Source organism: Rhinoderma darwinii, chromosome 1, assembly GCF_050947455.1.
Source record: "Rhinoderma darwinii isolate aRhiDar2 chromosome 1, aRhiDar2.hap1, whole genome shotgun sequence".
Taxonomy (NCBI): domain Eukaryota; kingdom Metazoa; phylum Chordata; class Amphibia; order Anura; family Rhinodermatidae; genus Rhinoderma; species Rhinoderma darwinii.
This window is the reverse complement of record NC_134687.1, coordinates 82,254,645-82,274,432: the sequence shown is the minus strand read 5'-3', so window position 1 is coordinate 82,274,432 and position 19,788 is coordinate 82,254,645. Positions and strand designations below refer to the sequence as shown.

Sequence of the window (19,788 nt, the reverse complement as noted above, 5' to 3'; positions counted from 1 at the left end):
TACCCCATATGTGGTAATAAACTGCTGTTTGGACCCACAGCAGGACTTAGAAGGGAAGGAGCACCATTTGGATTTTGAAATTCTGATTTTGCTAGAATAGTTTTCAGTGCCGTGTCGCGTTTGAGATGCACTGGAGGGAACAAAATAGTGGAAACCCCCGGAAAGTGACCCCATTTTGGAAACTACACTCATCAAGGAATGTTTCTAGGGGTAAAGTTAACATTTTGACTCCACGGATGTTTTGCTGAATTCATTGTAATTATTCTGTAAAGGTAAAAATCGACTTTTTTTCTGAAAAAAGGTAGCCATTTTTAATTTTTACAAGGAATAAAGGAGAAAAAGCACCCCAACATTTGTAAACCAAATTTCTCCCGATTACGGAAATATGCCATATGTGGTAATAAACTGCTGTTTGGACCCACAGCAAGGCTTAGAAGGGAAGGAGCGCTATTTGGCTTTTGGAGCTCAAATTTAGCTGAAATGGATTTTGGGTGCCATGTCGCATTTGCAAAGCCCCTGAGAGGCCAAAACAGTGGAAACCCCCCACTAAGGATATAGTGGGCATTTAGACCCCACAAGTCTTTTGCAGGATTTATTAGAATTAGGCCGTGAAAATGAATATCAACATTTCTTCCACTAAAATGTTGCATTTTTTCAATTTCACAAAGGATAAAGGGGGAAAAAGCACCCCAATATTTGTAATGCAATTTCTCCCGAGTACGGCAATACCCCACATGTGGTCATAAATGGTTTTTCATTAGAAAGTAATTAACCCTTTCTGGACTGATCCATTTTTTCTTTTCCTTTTTAGTTTTTTCCTCCCCGCGTTCCAATAGCCACAACTTTTTTATTTTTCAGTCTATAGAGCGGTATGAGGGCTTATTTATTGAGGGACGAGTCGTTTTTATTGGTACCATTTTTTGGTACATACAACTTTTTGAGCACTTTTTATTACATTTTTAGGTAGAGCCAAGCTGACCAAAAAAACAGCGATTTTGCAGTTTTAAATTCTTTATTTTTCACGTGAGACGCTCCATACATCATCCCCCACACTAAGACATGCTATGTCGTGGTGCGCGAAGGGGTTAATGCGCAGCGCATGGTGCGGAGTGAACATTAAAATTTTCCACTCATATGCCATTTTAGTGCACTATATTTTATGCCCAGTTTGTGCCACTGAACACAAATACCTCGTAAGCAGGTGTTTGGGCACAATGCAGGGCTCAGAAGGGAGGGAGCGCCATTTGGCTTTTGGGGCGCAGATGTAGCTTGGTAGTTGTTCTGTTTGGGGTTTTACTGGTGTTTCAGTTCATAATGTGGGGGCATATCTAATCTGTGCCGGGTACATCAGGGTATAATAAGAGAGTATAATAAGAGGGTATAATAATGCAGTAAATAAATAATAATCCGCAGATATGTGGCCGGTGTCGCACTGATAAATGGCGCCCGATCTTATCTGCTTTTGGACACTGCATATTTTGCATCGCCATATTCTGGGAGCCAGAACTTTTTTATTTTTTTCTCCACTGGAGCTGTGTGAGGGTTTATTCTTTGCGGGACAATCTGTAGGTTTTCATTGGTACCATTTTGGGGTACCAGAAATTTTTTTGATCACGTTTTATTCCATTTTTTGGCAAGCAAGGTGACCAAAAACCATCAATTTTGATAATGTGTTTTATTCGTTTTTTTATGGCCTTCACCCTGGGCTATAAATGACCATTTTACTTTATTCTGCGGGTCGTTACGATTACAGCGATACCATATGAATATCGTTTTTTTATGTTTTGTAGCGTTTGTGCAATAAAATCACTTATTTATAAAAGAAATAATTTTTTGTGTCACCATATTCTGAGAGTGATAACTTTTTTATTTTTCAGTCAAAAAAGCGGTGTAATGGCTTATTTTTTGCGGGACGGGATGTAGTTTGTATTGGTACCATTTTAGCGTACATGCGACTTTTTGATCACTTTTTATTGTATATTTTGGGAGGGTGGGTAACCAAAAAATTGTGATTCGGGCACTGTTTTTCGTTTATTTTTTTCGTGGTGTTCACCGTGCGGGAAAAAGAATATCACAGTTTTATAGTTGGGGTCGTTACGAACGCGGTGATACCAAATATGTGTACTTTTTTTAACGTGTTCATTTTTTTCCTATAATAAAATACTTATTATAGGAAAAAAAGCATTCTTTGTTTATGTCACAGCTAACTTTTATTTTTACACTTTTTAAAAACATTTTTATTATCTTTTTTTTACTTTTTTTACTTGTCCCACTAGGGGACACTTAGACTTGCAGCTCCGATCGCTGCTGGAACACATTACACTACACACGTAGTGTAATGTGTTCTAACTGTCATTGTGACGTAACTGTCACACTGACAAGAAGCATCGGAGGACCGGCCGGAGGCTGATCCTCCGAGGCTTCCGTACATGGCAACCCAGAGGTCATTGTCTGGCCTCTAGTTGCCGTGAGAAGGATCGCCAGCCCCCGCAAATACATGTGGGGGGCTGCCGATTCACTGTAAACCTCTTCGATGTGGTGATCGCAATTGACCACCGCATCGAAGGGGTTAATTGCCGATTTCAGCGGCGACAGGCCGCTGATCGGCAACGGGGAGAGCAGGGCAGACGCCCTGCACAGTTAACCGCCGCTGCGGTGTAGCGCCGCGCGGCTGTTAACTGTTAAAGCGCGGAAGTAACTGCACGCCCAGGTGCGCGAAGTTACTGCTCACCTGGACGTGCATTTACGCCAAGGTGCGGGAAGGGGTTAAGGTAGACATGTTGTGAAATCAAATGGTACAATCCCCTCAAATAATTAATTTTAATTAAAGTTTTCTAATGCAACCCAACTGGAAAAACCCAAACGAGCATGAATACTTTTGCAAGGCAGTATATATGTTCTGCAAATATATATTAAAAAAAACAACACACATATATATATATATATATATATATATATATATATATATATATATTAGTACTGTGCAAAAGTTTTAGGTAGTTGTGGAGAAATGCTGCAAAGTAATAATGCTTTCAAAAATAGAAGTGTTAATAGTTTTTTTTCATCAATTAACAAAACGCAATAAAAGTCAATAAAAGAGAAATCTAAATCAAATCAATATTTCATGTGACCACCCTTTGCCTTCAAAACAGCATCAGTACTTCTAGGCACACTTGCACACAGTTTTTGAAGTAACTCGGCAAAGAGGTTGTTCCAAATATCTTGGAGAACTGACCACAGATTTCTGTGGACGTAGGCTTCCTCAAATCTTCCAATCCCTTCATGTAATCCCAGACAGACTCAATGATTTTGAGATCAGGGCTCTGTGGGGGTCATATCATCACTTCCAGGGCTCCTTGTTCTTCTTTACGTTGAAGATAGTTCTTAATGACATTTGCTGTATGTTTGGGGTCGTTGTCCTGCTGCAGAATAAAATTGGAGCCAATCAGACGCCTCACTGATGGTATTGCATGATGGGTAAGTATCTGCCCTTTTTTATCAGTATTGAGAACACCATTAATCCTGACCAAATCCCCAACTTCATTTGCTGAAATGGAGCCCCAAACTGGCAAGGAACCCCCACCATGCTTCACTGTTGCCTGTAGACACTTATTACTGTAACGCTCTTCAGCCCTTGGGTGAACAAACTGCCTTCTGTTACAGCCAAATATTTCAAATTTTGACTCATCAGTCCAGAGCTGCTGCTATTTTTCTGCACCCCAGTTCCTATGTTTTCGTGCATAGTTGAGTCGCTTGGCCTTGTTTGCAGGTCAAAGGTATTGCTTTTTAGCTGCAATTCTGCCATGAAGAACACTTCTGGCCAGACATCTCAGAACAGTAGATGGGTGTACCTGGGTCCCACAGGTTTCTGCCAGTTTTGAGCTGATGGCACAGCTGGACATCTTCCGATTTTAAAGGGAAGTAAGTATGATGTGTCTTTGATCTGCTGCACTAAGTTTACTTGGCCGACCACTACATCTACTGTCCCCAACGTTGCCCATACCTTTGTGTTGCTTTAAAAAAGATTGAACAGCACATCTTGAAACCCCAGTCTGCTTTGAAATCTTTGCCTGGGAGAGACCTTGCTGATTCAGTATAACTACCTTGTGTCATTGCTGTCCTCAGTCTTGCCATTCTGAACCTGTGACATAAAACGGTCTTCCACAACTTCACCTTTGTAGCAGAGTTTGGTTGTTCATCATCCAGGTTTAAGCCTCCTACATAGCTGTTTCTGTTACAGTTAGTGATTGTGCTTCTACCTACATATGAAAATTCCATGAAGAATTGATGCTGTTTTAACCCCTTCCCGACATCCGCCGTATATAAACAGCGCTGTCGGGATGTGCTTCCCGCAAAGCGCCGTATAGGTACTGCGCAACGGGAAATGGTCATCGGTGCTAATTGCACCGTGAAGTAAAGATGGCTGCTGACAGCAGGCCATCTCTACTACTCGCTCAGGGTGCGGTTTCGCCCCCCCCCGCATCGGCGATCGCTGCTATTGGTCAGTCAATTCTAGCAGCCATTTTTGTTAAAACAGTGTTTTTGTGATCAGACAGATTTTTTTTGTCCTGTCCCTGTCCTTGTCCCAATCCACCCCCTCCCTATCCCAATCTACCCCCCCATTCCCACCCCACCCCCTCCCTGTCAGAGTCCTGTGCCCACTGAGCGCTGATCAGTGACCACCATCACTGATCAGCATCTGTGCTCAATTTTTGGCGCAGGTTTTTTCTTTTTGGGAAATTTGCACCATCTCCCTGTGTGCGCCATGCGGCCACGAAGTGCTGGTTAGTGACCGCCATCACTGATCAGCATCCGTGGTTTTTTTTCTGCAGGTTCTTTCTTTGTACCTTTTTTCACCCACACCAATTACCTGTGTGTGTCCTGCGACCGCTGATCAGTGACCGCCATCACTGATCGGCATTTGTGCTCAACTTTTGGTCCAGGAATTTTTAATTTTTGTCATTTTTTTTCCAATTATAAATTTACACCATCTACCTGTGTGCACCCTGCGGCCACAGACTGCTGATTAGTTATCAGCATCTGTGGTAATTTGTTGACGCAGGTTTATTTAGGTCTTTTTTTTCACCTGCACCTTTCCATAGACGCACATCACTGATCAGCATATTTTCTGGCGCAGGTTTTTTTTTCTAATACACTATCAAATTTAAAATATAACAGTAGTTAGGTGTAGCTAGTAGGTAGGGAGTTAGGGTAGCATACGCCAGCATTAGAATCGTTCATTTAGTTTTAGATCTAGATAGATATATCTAGAAACTTTTTTCTAAAGTTTTAGCAGAAATTTACCGTAGTTCAGTTAGACTACAGGTTTTTTTTAGTAATAGATAGCGTCAGTTACTGACGGACGTTCAGTTGTTTTTTTACTGACGTTCATCCAGTAAATATTTAGAGCCTAGTTTTACTGTAGCACGTTAGTTAGACTTTAGATTTTTTTAGTAATAGATAGCGTCAGTTACTGACGGACGTTCAGTTGTTTTTTTCGAACTGACGAACGTACAGTAAATTCTATTCTTTTTTTTTTTTTCCTTTTCTTCTCTTCTCTTAAAAAAATTCTTATCTTCTAATTTCTGTTCACTATACACGTGTAAAAACACTACACACACACCCCCCGTGTAAAAAGAAAAGTTGATTACACGTGTAAAAACACCACACATCCCCCTGTATATCAAAATGTCTCAATCGTCCAGAAGGATGTATTCAGTCGAGGAGGCATACGCCATCATTGCCTCTGACACTGATTTGGCCAGCGAGTGAGACGAGGAATATGCCCCACTCCTTTTAGTTTCCTCCTCTTCCTCCTCCTCCAGTGATGAGGAACCCCCCACAAAGGCGATCCAGGAGAGTAGCTGAGGCAACCCCAATGATTGATCCCATGTGGACTCCACTCCCCGAAAATTATGAGCCTCAAATTCCTAATTTTATAGGCAGCTCAGGAATTCAGTTTAAAACTGAAGACCTCGCAGAAATTGACTTTTTCAAGGTCTTTTTCTCTAAGGTGTTTGTTAATTTAATGGTGGCCCAAACGAATCTGTACGCCCAACAATTTTTAACCCAAAACCCCACTTCATCATTTGTTAGGTGGACCCTAGTAGATGCAGCAGAGATAATGACATTTTGGGGCCTTGTGCTGCATATGGGACTAGTGAGGAACACAGAAGTTAGGCAATACTGGAGTGTGGATATTTTGGACAACACCCCAATTTACCGTATGGCCATGTCCCGGACTCGCTTTGAAACGATTTTAAAATTCTTGCATTATAACGATAATGCACAATGCCCGCCCCAGGACAACCCCACATTTGACCGTCTATTTAAAATCAGGCCACTCATTGATCATTTCTGCACCAAATTTTCAGAAGTATACACCCCCGATAAATATATTTCCATAGACGAGTCCCTTGTTCATTTTAAGGGGAGGCTTAAATTCCACCAATACTTGCCCAATAAGAGGGCAAGGTATGGAACTAAATTGTACAAACTGTGTGAGAGTACATCTGGGTATACACATAGGTTTAGGGTTTACGAAGGGAAGGACTCTATTATTGAAACCCAAGAATGAAATTTTCTTGAAAATGTGAGAAATTGCTGCTAAAGTTTTAAGCCTTGTAACGTCCTAGAAAAATAAAAGGATGTTCAAAAAATGATGCCAATCTAAAGTAGACATATGGGGGATGTTAAGTATCAACAATTTTGTGTGGTATAACTTACTGTCTTACTGCACATTTTTGCAATTTTTCGCTACATTTTGGTGTTTTTCACAATTAAATACTGAACATATCGAGCAAATTTTTCCAGTAACATAAAGTCCAATGTGTCACGAGAAAACAGTCTCAAAATCGCTTGGATAGGTAAAAGCATTCTGACGTTATTACCACATAAAGTGAAACATGTCATATTTGAAAAATGAGGCTCTGTCAGGAAGGTCAAAAGTGGCCAAAGCGGGAAGGGGTGAAATTTATGCTGTTTTGAAGGGAAAGGGTGGTCACAACAAATATTGATTTGATTTAGATTTCTGTTCATTCACTCAATAGTTGTTTTTTTTATATCTAAAAATCTGAAACTATAAGGGTATGTTCACACGCTTAACCAAAAACGTCTGAAAATACGGAGCTGTTTTCAGAGAAAACAGCCTCTGATTTTCAGGTGTTTTTGAAGCTGAAAATTAAGCTTCTTTTAATTTGGAGCTTCTTTTGAGGGCATGTTCACACGGCCGTAAAAAACGCAGTGAAAAACGCGAGTTGCTCAAAAAACGTCTGAAAATCAGGAGCTTTTTTCCCTTGAAAACAGCTCTGTATTTTCAAACGGTTTTGAGTTTGCGTGTGAACATACCCTGAGGCTTCTTTTCAGGTGTTTGAGGCGTTTTTTTTTATAGTGTTCAATGGAAAATCAGCTCCAAAAAACGCCTCAAGAAGTGAAATGCACTTCTTTTTACGGAGCGTCTTTTTGCGCTATGTTTTTTAATAGAGAGGCGTAAAAAGATACCCCGTATGAACTAAATACTGTTTTTCCCATTGATTTCAATTGGCAGATGTTTGAAGGCGTTCAGCTTCCGTTTTTTCAGGCGTTTTTCGAGGCATAAATGGTCCAAAATACGCCTGAAGACACAGTGTGTGAACATACCCTCACTAAGGCCTTATGCACACGGCAAAGCCATAAAGTAGCACACAGAGTACCTATGGTTCAATGCTACAGAGTTGAGTGATGCCTCTGTATGGCACTGTATTACAGAGATATTCTCCCTAGTAGTAACATGTCATAATTTTTTTTATGTTTGATTCCATCTGGATCCAAGAGAAAATACCCTCTGTATGCCTCCAACTAAAATCAGAGTCAAAGGAAGGTACATAACCTTCTATGGTTTATGGATTTGTACAACTCATGAAAGGTGAGAAATGTCTGATCGCTTGGCATCCCACCTCTGGGACTCCCACTTATGACAAGAAAGGGGCTCCAGAGCCCCCTGCTCCTCCTCACTGCACGACTGCAGTGAGCAGTAATTATGAATGAAGCGGTGGACTTTCTGGACTATCAGATTCTGGATTAAAGGAGTTTTACTGGGTCTATCCATCCATTTGTTAATTTGTCTATACCTCTCTAAGTATTTATACACAGTGGGAGGAACAGACAGACAATAAATAATGGCTAAGCTAGTGAAGTCTACCATTCAATTAAAGTATACATAAGCATGACAGGTCTTCTGTAATGCACACAGACATTCATAGCATATGATATAATATAGAAACTTACTTGTCTTGACAGTGATTTCCACTTCTTAGCATCTAAAAAAAATCAATAAAGCAACATTTAAAAAATCAACTACAATCTAGAAGTGCAATACATGGCTAAATACTTAAAGCATACCTAACTTTTCAGATGACTTTTCAGAATAAGCTGTCAACTGTCTGTACATGAGGAATAACACGATTTCTGGCCATTATATGACTTGTATATGGCATTATTTAGCAGTTTTCCCTTCTGCAGACTCTAATTCTCAGTTGTCTCTGAGCTAGTGGGTGTAGCCTAAATGCTATCATCTCTTCTATACACTGCACAGTGTAGCTGTGGGGTGAAAGATAACACTTACTAGAAAGCTGCAGCATGTAACCTGGTCCCTCTGTGAGATGATAGTTCATCTTGTCTTGAGAAGACAGATTTAGGAGAAAATTCAGTTATTAAACAAGGGGGGAGGGAGCCTGATAAGTAGAGGAAGAGGCATTTTTCTCTAATAATATATATTACAAAGTTCCTTATATTTGCTTATCCTATTGATTTATGCAAAGTTTGTTGAAAAGTTAGTAAACAGTTAAATTACATTCTTTCCTCTTTGTAATTTCTAAATGAATTACAATATATATATATATATTAGTACTAAATGGGGACTTTCATGGCTGTGCCCAGCTACACAAAATGTACTGATATATATACAAATGAATTAGGAGGTTACTGGGTCTCTGATGATTGTATAAACCTATTCTACTCAAATGCAGCAGAAGACATACACACTATGATAAGAGATAGCCAGTGCTCCGTTATGCCAGCCACAATGGCAATAAAGAATTCCTACAAGTGCCAGTGAGACTCCACATAAGCCTTAGCCACTGCGGCCAAATGTGTCAGCCCCAGTGACCCCGATAGTGTCAGGGTTATGGTCTTCTTAAGGATTTAACATTAAAGGGGTTTTCCCATGAGAGAAATTTATGACATATCCACAGGATATGTCATAAATGTCAGATAGATGCGGGTCCCACCTCTGTGACCCGCACCTATCTCTATAACGGGGACCCCTAAACCCCGTTCTAGCTTGGTCTGATCTCGCGGACTCCCGGCCACTTCCTGGTTACATGGTCAGGACATAGTCGAGAGTTAAGGAAACAGCTTAACTAGCTGAGCTACGCTGTTTCCGTAACTCCCATAGTAGTGAATGTTAGTTACGGAAGCAGCGTAGCATGCGAGCTACGCTGTTTTCGTAACTCACGACCATATAACCTTTTTCATGGTCGGAATTCACCTCATTCAGCCACAACACAGAGCGGCTGAACGGGGTTTAGGGGCCCCGTTCTGGAGATAGGTGTGGGTCCCAGAGGTGGGACCCGCATAAATCTGACATTTATGACATATCCTGTGGATATGTCATAAATGTCTCTCATGGGAAAACCTCTTTAATAGACCATCCTAAGGACAGGATATTAATGTGTGATTGCCGCCCCTTCATAGCAGTACCCAATATAGTACCACTCTCATCCATGGGGCTGTGTATGGTACTGCACCATAGTCCCAGCTAAGCCTCACTTATTGGAATGGACTGAGATACAGTACCAGACACAGCCACAAGCACATGAATGGCGCTGTGTCAGGTTCTGCAGTGAAGGAGCTGTGACACTCCAGCAAACATCACTGCTTCTTTATTTTCCCGATTATGGGGGTTCCAGCGGTTAGACCCCCACCTATCACACAATGATGCCCTATTATAAAATAATTATTCCGTTTAAACAACTGTCCACCTCTAGGTACAATGACAATTTAACAGCTCCTCAGAGGAAGGCTTTGAGAGAGCTTCAATCACTTGATGATATCGTTATTAAGGCCGCAGATAAGGGGGGCAACATTGTGATCCAACAGATAAATACGAGAAAGAAGCGTTTAGACAATTACGGGACAAACAGACGTATGCCAAACTAACATATAACCCATTGTCCTAATTTTCCTCAGAATTGGCTAAGATTTTAAATAGAGCCTTGGACAAGGGGATTATCCCTAAAAAAAAATCTATGAAGGACTTATGACCAACGATCCAAAGATTCCCACATTGTACTTCCTGCCAAAGGACCATAAGAGTCCCACGGACCCCTCGAGACGCCCAATTGTGTCAGGTATGGGAGGTCTATGTGACCCTATATGTAAATTTATTGATAATTATTTGAAACCTTTAGTCACTGAGCTACCATCTTATGTAAAAGACACGACGGACGTCCTAGAGAGAATCGATGGGATCCAAATAGAGCCAGACATACCTGGTAACTGCAGATGTCGAGTCATTATACACTTGTATACGACATCATGACGGTTTGGAGGCGATCCGCTTCTTCCTGGAGACCAGCAACCGGGATGGAGAAATATGTGAACTAATTCTGGAGTTGTTACAATACATCTTGAGTCACAATTTTTTTGTGTTCAAGGACAACTTTTATCACCAGATACAGGGCACTGCCATGGGGGCGGCGTGTGCGCCATCTTATGCAAACCTGTTTCTCGGATTTTGGGAGAGACAGGTTTTTCATGGGGCTAGAGCTCATGCCGCAGACCATGTGCAGTGCTGGTTACGCTACATAGATGATGTTCTCTTTGTGTGGCAAGGATCGGAGTCTGAATTAACTAGTTTCATGCAGCAATTAAATGTGAATCAGTTTAACGTTAGGCTGACACACACTTTTCACAGACACAACATTGAATTCTTGGATATACAAATTTTCACTGATCAGTGTGGATTTCTTCAAACAGATGTTTTCCGTAAATCAACATCTGTCAATTCACTGCTGCATGCCTCGTCCTCTCACACACGTTCCACAGTTAAAGCCATCCCGGTTGGTCAGTTCCTCAGGATGAGGCGGATCTGCTCTACTGATTTACACGTCTTTTTGAACAGCAATCTGAGGACCTTCGATCTAGGTTTGAAAATAGAGGGTACAGTAGAAGGATAATTAAATCAGGGTACTATAGGGCCAAAAAAACACCACACAGTGACTTACTGCGAAGTAAAGTCCATCGAACTGGAGAAACTAGTGTACAGTTTATAACAACGTACAACAGCCAATGGGAGAGGATGAGGACAATTTTAGGGCGACAATGGTCGGTTTTAAGATCCGAACCAGCCTTGGCTCTCTGTTTGGCTGAGAGGCCCATGATGACGGCCAAGAGAAGCAGGAATCTTAGAGACCTTTTGGTCAAAAGCCACTACATACCAAAAAACATGAATCCCTTTGGATCACGGGGACCGAGAGTAGGTTGTTACCCTTGTGGTGATTGAATAGCATGCCCTAACATCAGCAGAGCGACAGATTTTGTGTCAGTGCATGGGAAAACATACTTTGAAATCATACTACGCGGTATGTGGGTGTCCAAAGGTCTATATAGGCCTAACATCCAGAGAACTGAGGCTACGCACTAGAGAACATGTGTGGGATATTGCCAGAGCTAGTGCTATTAACGATCTTACACAGTTGAAAACTCTGCCAAGGCACTTTAAACTATACCATGGTTGTAACCCCAAATCCTTTAAGGTTCGTGGAATCAACCGTATACATTGTGGCATAAGGGGGGGGGGGGGCAATTTGAAGAAGGTCCTGGCACAAAGAAAGTGCAAGTGGATTGTCAAATTGGGCTCAATGACACTGTTCAGACTCAATGAAAAATTCAGCTTTGCTCCATTTCTTTAAACAAATGTAATCTCTACCATCAGCATGCTTTTAATTTATTCTTTTGTGTCATGTACTACATATTTTTATTAGGTATCTGATGTACCACCTCTCCTCAGTCTAATTGCCTCCACATAGGAAATAGAAGATCTAGACCCAGATGACCTCTATAATAAGGAATGAGAAGATTTCAGCAAATACATTGCCCCTTGACGTCGAGTTAATACTGATATCTTTGTTATCTTTTTCCTTCCCTTTTCTTTAATGAAACTTGTTTTTTGTCACATGTTTTTTCAGATGAAATTATTTTTTGATCTCTTTTGCACATTATTTTGTCACGGGATATATATTTGATGTGTAAAAATACCCACATTTATATTCCTGTTAAATTTTACACATTATTTCTTCTCTCCTTTCTTTTAAAAGAATGTGATCTTATTAATCACTGTAAACATATTCACCTTATGAGGTTTATTATAACCTGCACGGTATTGTGATGTTCACATACATAATCCGTCACATCCCTCTAACCATTTAATTGGCTCATATATAGGCACTATTCGGGGGACATATTCTCTCTTCCCTCCTTTTGAATGTTTTTTATTCACACATTTCTATGCAGTTAACACATATTTTTCCGAAATATAGAAAGCTATTACCAGGCATTTCTTTGGCTGGTTTCTGTGAATATTTGGAATGGGTGGGATTAGCTACGTCAGTGGTGCACCAGTATTATGTTACCTTTGATCTTCTCCGTCCCAGCTGTCCATTGAGGTGCGCACTCCACTCGTACGCGACCGGGGGTGTCGCCTGCCCCGTCCCCGCCTCTCTTAGCGCACTGCACATGTCCGGTATTCCTGGTACGCGTCAGGAACCCGGATGTGCGCTACGGCGCTGGAGACCAAAAGTGGGGCATGCCACACTTCCGGTTGCGTCGACGGACATGCGCCGCGATCTCATAGGCGCAGAATAACAGCAAAATACACCTGGGTCTTGTCCTATTTAAGGCCAAGACTGCATCAGGACACTATGTACCCCCTGAGGAAGGACACATCGCAAAACGCGCGTTGGGGTTCTAAACACGGCATCCAGGCTTCCATATCACTGACATGGGTAAGGTTTTTCGTATCTCTTTGACATTCAGGCTTTCCCTAACCCTTCCCAGGACTATTGCGTCCATAACTTGATGGGCTCTTTCATGAGGGGTCAGCCACGCTTCCCATATACCACGCTTCCCATATATCCTCATTCTAAGAATTTCAGTGAATCACTTTACTGCTACAACTATATGGATAGTCTGTTTTCATGTTACACTATGTAATACTATAGAGTCTTTCCATCCATTATGTACCTTTTTAAGTGTTTGTCCTATTTTTGTGATTAATAAAAAGTTGTTATATTTTTATATACATGGCTTTGTACTCCGCTTTTTCTCCGCATATAAGTCTGTATATGAGATCTGTGAACCTTCCCCCCTCAGATATTTACATAGGTGCTAGATTTATAAAGCAGTGACAAGGAATACTTACTCCTTGGTTCATCCGTAGTGACAGATTGTAAGAAATCCCCTGGCGTCATATACAGTTGCCCTTCAAATTCTAAAGATGCAAATACACGAAACCTCTGCTCACGGGAGCTGGCAAACATGTCCAAATCCTCAAATTCTGTATTCTCTGCTGAGCTCTGTAAGGAGAAAAATCTATTTTTATAAATTTACATGTAGAAATAAAGACATTTTATTAATTTGACAAGATTTTTAAACTATTCAGAAGTTAGATCTGTTTCTGGGAAAGCTGGGTAACATAATAGATCCCACAGAGCTAAATCTGTAGTAAATATGCTTAGCTATGTAGTCATATACTCCCTGGTCCAGGGTTGCATAATAATTCTGCATCCTTGCCATTCGGGGTTTTAGGAAAGTATGGTTAGACCTGTATCTTGGTATCATTGAATTAATGTAGGGGTCTGGTCTTGGGTCTGAATTAATGTAAGGGTCTGAATTAATGTAGGGGTCTGGTCTTGGGTCTGAATTAATGTAGGGGTCTGGTCTTGGGTCTGAATTAATGTAAGGGTCTGAATTAATGTAGGGGTCTGGTCTTGGGTCTGAATTAATGTAGGGGTCTGGTCTTGGGTCTGAATTAATGTAGGGGTCTGGTCTGAGGTCTGAATTAATGTAGGGGTCTGGTCTTGGGTCTGAATTAATGTAGGGGTCTGGTCTGAGGTCTGAATTAATGTAGGGGTCTGGTCTTGGGTCTGAATTAATGTAGGGGTCTGGTCTGAGGTCTGAATTAATGTAGGGGTCTGGTCTGGGGTCTGAATTAATGTAGGGGTCTGGTCTGAGGTCTGAATTAATGTAGGGGTCTGGTCTGGGGTCTGAATTAATGTAGGGGTCTGGTCTGAGGTCTGAATTAATGTAGGGGTCTGGTCTGGGTCGGATAAGCTGCGTAAAAGCACACAGTGTATCCGCCCTGTGTACTGCATGGAATGCGAACTGAAAAACCACACCCAATTGTGGTGTAGTTTTCCGGCTGGAATGTCTGCTCAAAAATATATATAAAAATGGATACTTACCATGGTGATGCGTCCCTTTGATGTGCTGAAGTCATGACGCTTGGCAGCCCTGGGATGACGTTTCATCCCATGTGACCGATGCAGCCTGTGATTGACTGCAGCGGACACATGGGATGAAATGTCATCCCAGGAGGCCGGTCTGGAGGAAAATTCACAGACTTCTGGGTAAGTATAAGATGTTTTATTTTCTGAGTTGCGCTTTTTGAGTCGGAATCGCTGCGCTTCCACCGCAAAAAAACGCAACATCTGCTATTTGCTGCGAGTTTTACCTCCCCATTGAATTCAATGGGGAAAACCCGAAACATATAAGCAGCGATTACTCAAATACAATTGACATGCTGCGGATGAAAAAAAAACGCACCACAGCTCAATTTCTGAGCGTTTTTTCCCGCTCATCATTTACGCAGCAAGTGGATGAGATTTGTTCAAATCTCATCCACTCTGCTGCTACTGTATTCTGCTGCAGATTTTCCGCAACAAATTCAGTTGCAGAAATTCCGCAGTATTTACGCTACGTGTGAACTGATCCTAAAGATACAGTTCTAGAAAATGGGTACAGTACTGAAATGTACTATGGTAAAGCATGATTGCAGTACTGCATATAAAAATTGTGGCTGACTGTTTTTAAGAACTTTGCTTGTTATCAGTGAATAAAAAGATGGTTCCGTTCAGAGACTGAAAACATGAAAACAATGTATTGCTGATATTTAGGCCTCAGTGTTTTGCATCAGTATTTGTAAGGCTTCATTCACATCTGCGTCAGGGTCCCGTTCTGACGTTCCGTCGTAGTCGACTACGGTATTGATTCCGTCAAATCGACGGAACCCTTGCACATTGAGACAAACTGAAACCATTGGCACCGGATCCGTCACCTTTGAAACCAACGGTGATGGAAAAGGAAACCTACGTTTTTTCGTTTGTTTCAGTCAGGGCTGCATTCTGACGGGACGTCAAAATATGGCCCTGACGGATAAGTGAACGAAGACTAAGCGAAAACCAGGAGTGGGTTCAAAACAAAACAGACGTGCGCATCTCCTGATTTTGGCTTACCAATACTGATGTGTATTTAGGTCTGTATTTTGCAAGTGTGAATGAGGCTTTACTCTTTTGTAATGAGTCCTGCAGCTGTGCCAGCGGGAAATAATAAGGCGTAATAAAGAAGCAAGCGGAAATCTTGATAATGGTAAGGCCACATTCACATGACCGTAAAATCGCCCGTAATTACGGACTGTAATTACGGTCTGTAAGTACGGGCCCATTCATTTCTATGGCCGACGGACACCTTCCTGTATGTCTACGGGAGGGTGTCCATGCCGTAGAAACTGGCCGAAAAAAATAGGACATGTCCTATTTTTTCATTTTACGGACCGTGCTCCTTTACTTTATAATGGGAGCCCGGCCCGTAAAAACAGTCAGCTGCCCACGGCTGTCCGTAATTACGGACACGGTCGTGTGCATGAAGCCTAAGCAATTGGAACACAAAGTATATTAGAAAGTTGAATAACTTTTCACTATACAATGATTACATTTCTTCTCAGTAGAACAAGTAGATTAACTCTTGGTAGCACTCAGAAAAGAGCTGACCAGGATAAGAATTAAGCAAACATACCGGCTGTCATCCCTGCTTTAGTCACCCCACAAATACATCACTTGGCTTGTTTTACAACCTAATTGATTTTGAAGCTATTGAATGAAAGGCAGCGATTAGAGGATCTCTGAACTACCGTCCGTGCTTCTTTATAAGCGCTAAGTACGGCACAGAAGAAGTTTGTTGCTAGAGAGGAACCCAAACATATTTAACAATGGGAACTGTTTGCAGTGAGTGTCCAGCGGCAGATGACTATCTCACTACAGCCACCATTCACACACTGGCCATATTCACACGGCACAGATTTGCAATAAGAAACTCCGAATTCTGCCGTAGATTGGCCACCGGATCCGAATGTGGTCCATGTGGCTGATGTAAAGTATTTCTCTAAGGCCCGATACCGGGTTCTGCTGCAGAATTTCCACAACGGAATAGTTTGCGGAAAATCCGCAGCATTTACAGTAGCAGCGAAGTGGATGAGATTTAAAAAATCTCATGCCCACGCTGCGGAAAAAAACCACAGCGTAAACATTAATAAATTGACCTGCAGGGCGCAATTTAAATCCGGAGCATGTCAATTTATGCTGAGTTTTTGTTGATTTTCTGTTGCGGGTATTGAATTCAATGGGGATGCAAAACACGCAACAAAAAGTCATGAGTTGCGACTTTTGCAGCGGATTAGCAGAGGTTAAACTTCAAAAATCGCAACTCCGGAAAAATCCCAAAAACATACACAGAAGTCTGTCCTTCTTCCTGCAGTCCCGCCTCCTGGGATGACGTTGCATCCCATGTGGCCGCTGCAGCCAATCACAGGTTGCAGCGTCACATGGCATGCAACATCATCCCAGGACGCCGGACTACGCACAGAGAAGAGGGAGTAAGTATGAGCGCTTTTTTACCCAGCAGAAATTCTATTCGATAAAACGCACCACAATGTGGTGCGGTTTTTTGAACGGAAGATGCTGCGGGTTCCACGTCAGATACGCCTCACAGTTTTTACGCAGCGTATCCGACCCGAGGGAACCCGGCCTAAATGCTGTTAGCAGCAGCTCAGGCAATATGGCTGCTACCTTAATCATGGTCAGAAAATAAAATTTAAAAATTCTATAATCAGAAAACAATATATATTTTACTATCTGGTTCTAATTTGTCAACATAAAAATATAGGAGACACATTTCCTTTAACCCCTTCTCGACATCCGCTGTACATGTACGGGGGAAACCGAAGAGGGAAGTAGGGAGCTGGCTCACGGGGCTGAGTCTCTTCCATCTAAGGTGTGCAATACAGCCAACATCCTGTTCTAACACCTGAAGGAGACGACACTCTGCTCGACGCAATTGCGGGGTGCCAATGGTTGTCATGACAGCATGGGGGCCTAATAAAGTTCTGCCAACTTTGTCCTTCTATTAAGATCTAATGATCACTTGTCCAAGTCCCAAGTGGAACTAAATAAAAAAATTCAATAAACAAATAAAAACTTAAATAAAGTTTTTACAAATGTACAAATACTAAAAGTTAAAAAATAAATTTCCCCCTAAAGTTAACTTTGTAAACGATAAAAAAAAACAAAAAAACAGAATTGGTATCGCTGCATCCATAAAACCCTGAACTATTCTAATATGTTATTTATCCAACATGGTGAATGGTGTGAAAAAAAAAATGAAAACTGCCAGAATGGCTGTTTTTGGGTCACCAAAGTGATGATTGCATGTACCCCAAAATATTATTAATAAAAACCACAGCTCGCCTCGCAGAAAACAAGCCCTCGCACTGCTCCATCGACGGAAAACGAAAAAAAATTATGGGTCTCAAAATATGGCAACACAAAACAAACTTTTGTTAACAAATTGTTTTTTTTGTAAAATAGTAAAACATACAAAAAAACAAAAGAAATTTGCTATCGCCCTATTCGTATTAACCCGCAGAATAAAGTTGATATGTTGTTTTAACACAGGGTAAACACAGTAAAAAGTTTTCTTTTTCCATTCCACCCCACAAAATAATTTTCTCATTACATTATTTGGTACATTAAATGGTACCATTAAAACTACAATTTGTCCGGCAAAAAAAAAATCCTCATACAACTATGTAGACAGAAAATAAAACTGCGGCAGGAAGGGGTTAAGGAAAGAATGATACTTTTCATCTTTATAAAAAAAACAAAAAGAATCAAAAACTACACTGTGTAAACCCGGACTAGTACAGTTTTTCTAGACACTTCAAAGTGAAAGTTACTTGTTAAAAATGACGCAGAGACACAAAAAAAAGTAAAAGATATCATTTAACCTAATGTACCCAGGAAGCTATATAATAAACTGATACATATTACACCTCCAAAATGTATGATACACTTTAACTGTTATTTTATGATAGACATTAGTGGCATATTGTTAGGATATGTCACTAATGTCTGATCGATGGGAGTTCAATTGTTGTAATGTCAGTCCATCACTAGAACGAAGTAGAAGCGGCCCTAGGAAATAGTGAATGGCCAGCCAGAGGCGGAAAACACGAGCGGAGCTGACAGAAGACAGAGTGGCATGGTGCTTTCCTAGGGCCGCCACCACTTCATTACAGCGCTTGGCTGGGGTTACACCGGTCAGACCTCTGATGATCGCACATTGGTGGCATATCCTAGCGATATGGGCACTGCCATAAATGGGTTGTCTAGAATTTTTTAAAATATGGTTGTTTTTCTACAGAAACAGCACCACACCTGTCCGCAAATTGTGTGTGCCATTGCAACTCGGACCGCATTCACTTAAATGAAGCTGAGCTGTAATACCAGACACAATCCATGGACAGGAGTGGCGCTGTTTCTGGAAAAAAGCAGTCATGTCTTTCTAATCCAAGATAAGACCTTAGGCCGGGTTCCCACGTAGCGTGAACGCTGCAGAATTTCTGAAACAGAATTACGTGCGAAAATTCTGCAGCATTTACAGTAGCAGTAAAGTGGGTGAGATTAAACGTTGATAAATGTGGTGAGACAATGTGGTGTGATTTTTCAGACGGAATGTCCTGCGGGTTCCAGGTCAGACATGCTGTGTGATTTTTATGCAGCGTATCCGAGCTGTGGGAACCTGGCCTAAGAGTTCCCACAATTCGTATACGCTGCGTAAAAACTGCGCAGCGTATCTGACCTGGAACCCGCAAACAAAAAAGCTGTTCATACTTAGCTCCTCCCTCTTCTCTGCGCGTAGTCCGGCCTCGGATAACGTTGCAGACGCTGCAGCGGTCACTTGGGATGCAACGGCATCCCAGGAGGCCGGACTGCAGGAAGAAGGAGAGAGTTCTGGATAAGTATGATATTTTTTTTTTTTCTGAGTTGCGATTTGTGCGGCAGAATCTCTGCGATTCCACCGCAAAAGCCGCAGGGTTTTGCATCCCCCTTAAATTCAATAGTCAATCTGCAACAGAAAATAAACGAAAACGCAGCATAAATTGACATGCTGCGGATTTAAATTGAGCACCGCAGGTGAATTTATTAACGTTTACGCTGCAGGTTTTTTTTCGCAGCGTGGGCAGGAGATTTTTTAAATCTCATCCACTTTGCTGCTACTGTAAATGATGCGGAATTTTCGCACAGAATTCCTTTGTGGAAATTCAGTAGCGTTTACAATACGTGGGAACCCGGCCTTAAGGTTGAGGCTCAGACAGGGAGATGTACTGCCAACTAAGAACCATTTAATTGACATTAT

At 41.5% G+C, this 19,788-nt stretch overlaps 1 protein-coding gene across 4 annotated transcripts in view; it reads right to left on the bottom strand.

The window, feature by feature from the left end:
- The window catches only part of MICU3 (mitochondrial calcium uptake family member 3), a 164,074-nt gene that overhangs the window by 104,811 nt on the left and 39,475 nt on the right, over positions 1-19,788 (bottom strand). For all 4 annotated transcript variants that reach the window (XM_075860100.1, XM_075860088.1, XM_075860094.1 and 1 more), the window contains exons 2-3: positions 13,460-13,613; positions 8,266-8,297 (exon numbers count right to left, since the gene is read on the bottom strand). In XM_075860100.1, the coding sequence (XP_075716215.1) occupies positions 8,266-8,297; positions 13,460-13,613 (186 nt within the window). The remainder of the gene's footprint in view (positions 1-8,265; positions 8,298-13,459; positions 13,614-19,788) is intronic.